This window comes from Rhizophagus irregularis, chromosome 25 (genome assembly GCF_026210795.1).
Source record: "Rhizophagus irregularis chromosome 25, complete sequence".
Taxonomy (NCBI): Eukaryota; Fungi; Glomeromycota; class Glomeromycetes; order Glomerales; family Glomeraceae; genus Rhizophagus; species Rhizophagus irregularis.
The window spans coordinates 2393461-2398802 of NC_089453.1; the positions used below are offsets into that span (position 1 = coordinate 2393461).

General features: G+C 26.2%; 1 protein-coding gene across 1 annotated transcript; it reads left to right on the top strand.

Annotated features, from left to right (window-relative positions):
- Nucleotides 1-3442: 3442 nt before the first annotated feature.
- Nucleotides 3443-4823, top strand: OCT59_016979 (uncharacterized protein; the record flags this gene model as incomplete). Its single annotated transcript, XM_025309716.2, has 5 exons — nucleotides 3443-3764; nucleotides 3846-4036; nucleotides 4123-4281; nucleotides 4355-4407; nucleotides 4472-4823. The coding sequence occupies 5 exons, from the start codon at nucleotides 3443-3445 to the stop codon at nucleotides 4821-4823; spliced, it is 1077 nt and encodes a 358-aa protein (XP_025164073.2).
- Between the last annotated feature and the right edge of the window lie 519 nt (nucleotides 4824-5342).

A 5342-nucleotide genomic window follows, 5' to 3' on the forward strand; every position in this document is an offset into this window, starting at 1 on the left:
AAAATCCTATTGAGAAGTTTAATAATAGGATTGATTTTGATAAAAAATGAAAGCGATATATATTTTGGGATCAATATTAATATATTGAAACTATTGAATGAATTTATGAAAAATTTGAGTAATAGACGAAAATTGGATGAAAAAATGTATATCGATTTAATGTTTATGGAGAATTTTCTAAAGAAAACTAAGATGAATATAGAGTCATGTAATAGTAAGATATTAACAGAGTTAGACGATTTGAAAAGGAATCTGAGAAAAGAATTAAATGAAGAAAAAGATAAAAAATCAAAAGAGTATAGCGTAGAATTTATCGATGATTAACGAATTCAATTTATATTGGAAGAAAAATTTGATTCCAGGATCATTGAATTATTGGTTCGATACTTTATTTTGGAAATTATATTTTAATTGGTATTTTAATGGGAGATTTATTTAGGATTAGTATCACTTCAGAAGATACAAATATACTTCAAATTCGAATGATTTATAGGAGGATTTTAATTAGATTATTACATTCTTATTTTAATTAATCGATTTTTTTTGCCTTTTTTCTTATGACGAAAAAGTGCCACATTATTTATTTTATTAATGGTTTAGTAAAATTATTAATAGGAGAGAATCCGTCGCGCTGCGCCGGGATATATATTAATTGCATATTATAGTATTATGTATTGAAAAGAAAATTCTGATTATGTTTAGAAATTTTGTTACTTATATAATACTAATTTTATTTGTAATTAGAAATTTGAAGAATTGAAAGTAAATAAATGATTCAGAATAAAATAAATAATAAAATTAAATAAAATAAAGGAACTAATTATTACTAATTAATATTAGTAAATGTCAGTTGCCGAACATAAAGAAAGGGCAAAGTCCGATCTATTGTTAAGAAAAAATAAAAATAAAAATATTACTAATCATAAAAAGAAGAGCTACTATATTGTTTACAATTTATTAACTTAATAAGTTTAATTGTCTATTACTTATTATTCTTAGAAAAACTTCAATTACTGGAAACTAAAAAATAATTTAAAATATTTTATATTAGTAATCAACATGGATACGGAATAGTTCAGGCGTATACAAATCACAATTCATACAGGCTAATCTAAACGTTAGGTTATACAGGGAATTTTTTTTAGTATATTATAAAAAAAAATCTAATCAAAAAAAATCTAGCCAAAAAAAAATTAATAATACATTCATTAGTAATCAACGTCAATGAATAACCCAAACAGAGGCGCGGCAGATCATGTGTTTCATATTACACAATTCAAATTATTTGATTTTTGTTATTTTAGTTTATTTAGTATGAAACTCGGGATATATTAATATTTTGTTATAATTAATAAAGGATTATCTTTGTAGCTTGTGGTGGAAAACGTCTATAAGCCCTGTAAAAAAAGTCGATCCGTTCTTTATATTCCATCTTTTTTCCGCAAAAGAATCATATTTCCGGAATTAATAACATTATATCACGGTATTTATCGAATCATTTTCATTTTCCGTGATGGATCCATGAAGGGCTCATTTTTATATTTTTATGGAGTTTTTACAGAAATTACGGATAAAATTTTTCATAGGGAAGACGGTAACAAGTCTTACAACGGTATGAAATTGTTAAACGGTAAGCAGTTGCAGGCAAATTTGCCTGCGATTTTAATAAAAATTCAGCCCTAATTCCTCTAAAAAATAAAGCTATTTATTTTCCCTAACAGTTTAAACGACATATTATATGATGATGACGGGTGACCATTATTTTTTGATTATATACTTGAAAAATTAATCATTAGTTAAAAAGTTAGCATTTTTAATAACAACCGCGATCTTAAAAATTTTTGCAATTAATTTCGACGCTTTCATCAGGATTTAATTATAGCTATATAAGTATCATAATACAATATGTAGATTAGTCATGACAAACAACATTTATTATTTGAACCTTTGAGATTTAAAAGTAGGATTTTAATCCTACATAGGACCTAAAAAACTGAATAATTTTCGAAAAATTAATAAAAAAAGTGCAAACGAGTTTAAAATATAAAAAATTTTTATTAATTGTCATTTTCTTTTAGAGTATCTACTATTCTTGTTTCTAATAATCCCGAATACTGGGTAATTTAAAATATATCACTATCACTAACCATATTCTAAATTCCTTTATTGTTAAATCTTTCCCTCACTTCCATCATAAGTATTGGTATTTTTAACAATTATTTTTATTTGTTCTAATGAGAAAAAGAGACTAAAAATGGAATAGGGTGTTGGTAAAATTAAATTGGCATTCATAGGGTAAATTCATGTAAAGGTTTAGAGTGTTATAGGATATTAAAAGGTGGAGCCGGAAGTTGTGTAATCTGTTCATCTTCATTGCCATGGCTGTTCCTTTACCACTACCACTACCGCTACCTCTGGCTTTGCCTCTAAGATTTCTTCAATTTCTTGTACTCCCTATAATAAAAATTTTTCAGATCACATGTCAGAGTTTTCTAGAAAAATGATCATTTATCGGAGTTTTTCCCAGAAAATCTTTTTATAGGGCCTATGTATCTCTTCATTAGTTTCATAAAATAAATAAATAAAAAGTTGAAAGTGTGAGAAAAAATGCAAAACATTAAAAAAATTTCGGGATTTCTAAATTCCGAAATGTTTGATTTGCAGGCGACTTTATTTTAATGATTAGCCGATTAGCCAAATAACTAACCATACATTTGATGATCATCATGTTGATTATTTCACCTGCAGAATAATTTGACATTTCGGGTAAATTTATAAAAAACTTTACTAATGAAAAAAAAATTGCAGGCAATTTTCCTTAATTACCGTTTAAAGGGGATAGTTATATAATTAGTTTTTATTCTTACAAATTTTATGACTATAAATGTAGTAAAATTGTTAATAAAATGAGGTCAATAATACTTTATAAAGCTTCTACTTAATGGATTATTTAACTAAGTTAGAAGCCTACAAACGTGACCGTAACTCGAAAATTCCAGACACGGATCCAGCGGGCCGGTTGTAAAATAGGGGTCAATGCAGGCCTCTAAGGTTTCTAAGTTACATATATTTTTAATTTATACAAGCCACATCCTACGCAGTGTAACTATCGCACAAAATAATAAAATCAGGTATATACGAAACATTATAAATCTTCCATATCACGAATTACAAGTAGCAAATCACGCAACTTGACGAAAATAGACTATATTATTCACATAATAAGATAATGAAAATAGTACATTATTCATACAATAAGGCACAATAAGAGTTAACGAAAAAAAGGAATATTATCTTTTATTTTGTCGCCGTTTATTTGTGTTAAACTTCAAGTATATGTCCATTTAAAAATAAGAAAATTCTTTCATAGTTGAATGAATTTTTTTACTATAAATATGCAAATTTTGGTTCATACTTTTTTTAAAAAATCAAAAAAAAAAAAATGACAGTTAAATCTAATAAAGGAGTAATTCTTAAGGCATATCCAAAAGGAATTCCTGAAGTTGACGAAAATTTTGAATTGGTTCATCGTACAATTGATATTGAAAGTTTGAATTTGAAAGAAAATGAATTTATTTTAAGAAATTTATGTTTTTCCATAGATCCTTATGTTCGTATTACTTTACAAGACCCAACATCAATCATTATGAAATATGGTAAAGGGGTATTAACTGGACAGGTTGTAAATAGTATAGGAGTTTCTGAAGTTGTAAAAACAAATAATCCTAATTATAAAGTTGGAGATCTCGTCTATGGAGCTATTGGTAAATAATATGTAAACATATGTAAAAATATCTTTGTGAAAATTGAAATTAAATTATTATTTTCTTTTGTTCTAATCTTAGGTTGGGAAGAATATTCTCATATCAAACCCGATGATGCTTCCGTTTCTTCTTTTATGCTCGTAAATAAAGAATTATTGAAAGATACACCATTAAGTTATCACGCTAGTTTTCTTAAATTGGGTGGATTGACATCTTATGTATCTCTTATAGATATTGGAAAACCAAAAGAGGGAGAAACAATTTATATTTCGGTATGTATAATAAATTCTCTTAATTATATTTACTTACATTCTTTTTTTAAAAAGGTGCTTAAAATAAAATTTACCAATTATTTTAGACCGCTGCTGGTTTTATTGGACAGCTCGTTGGTCAAATAGCCAAAATTAAAGGATTGAGAGTTGTTGGATCTACCGGATCTGATGAAAAAGTTGATTTTCTTTTGAATGAATTAAAATTTGATGCTGCTTTTAATTATAAAAAGATTGATCTTAATAAGGTATTTAGCAAGTTAACTTTTAAATGGAATTTTTTTATATTTTTATATTTAACTTTGTTTATAATGTTTTTAGGCATTATCCGAATATTGTCCAAATGGTATTGATATTTATTATGATAACGTTGGGTATGTATCTGTATGAATATGATCTCATTATGAAAATTTTTTAATACTTTTTTTTTTAAAATAGTGGAAAAACTCTTGAAGTTGCTTTGGAACATTGTAATCGATTTGCGCGTGTTGTGGCTTGTGGTATGATATCACAGTACCAAATAACAAATCCTGAAGAAAGATATGGAGTGAAAAACCTAATTAATATTGTCCTCAAAAGCATAATATTCCAAGGATTTCTTGTAACGGATTATCTTGGTAAAGATATTGAAAAAGAATTTGAAAAAGATATTATTGAATGGATTAAAAGTGGTAAAATTATTTATAAAGAGACTGTTATTGATGGAGTTGAAAATATAGCAAAAACTTTTGTTGATATGTTAAATGGTAAAAATATTGGCAAGTATATTGTAAAAATAGCAGATTATTAGTATATGAATTTTTTTTAAAATTTATTCTTTTGAGTCGTACAAGACTGCCTAGTATATACTATATTTTAACTAAATATTATGTTATATATAATAAAGGAAAAGATTATATTTTGATTATCTATGAACATAAAATTTCAATTTTTTTGATTTTTTAAAAAGTGGCATGAATAAGCCTAAAGAAAAATGTTGTATAGAATGGTTTTAATGGTTTTCATGAATAGTACTATAGTGATCATTCTTCTTATTGATATTTCTGATGTTTTGATCGTCTCCAATTAATCATAAATCAAACAAGGCTGAGAATTTTTGCAAGTATAAATTATGTCAAATGAAATTCAAAAGTTACCTACTCAATTTCTTACCAACTTCCGTTCACTTTGTGATGGATGAGACAAGAAATTAAAATTATCTCTTGTAGAAATAATAGTAGGCAGGCAAAGAGAAATGGCTAGTATACGTCTAAAAAAATGCAACAACCAGATACGCACCAGATCATTTTTTATTTCTGATGAAAAAAAA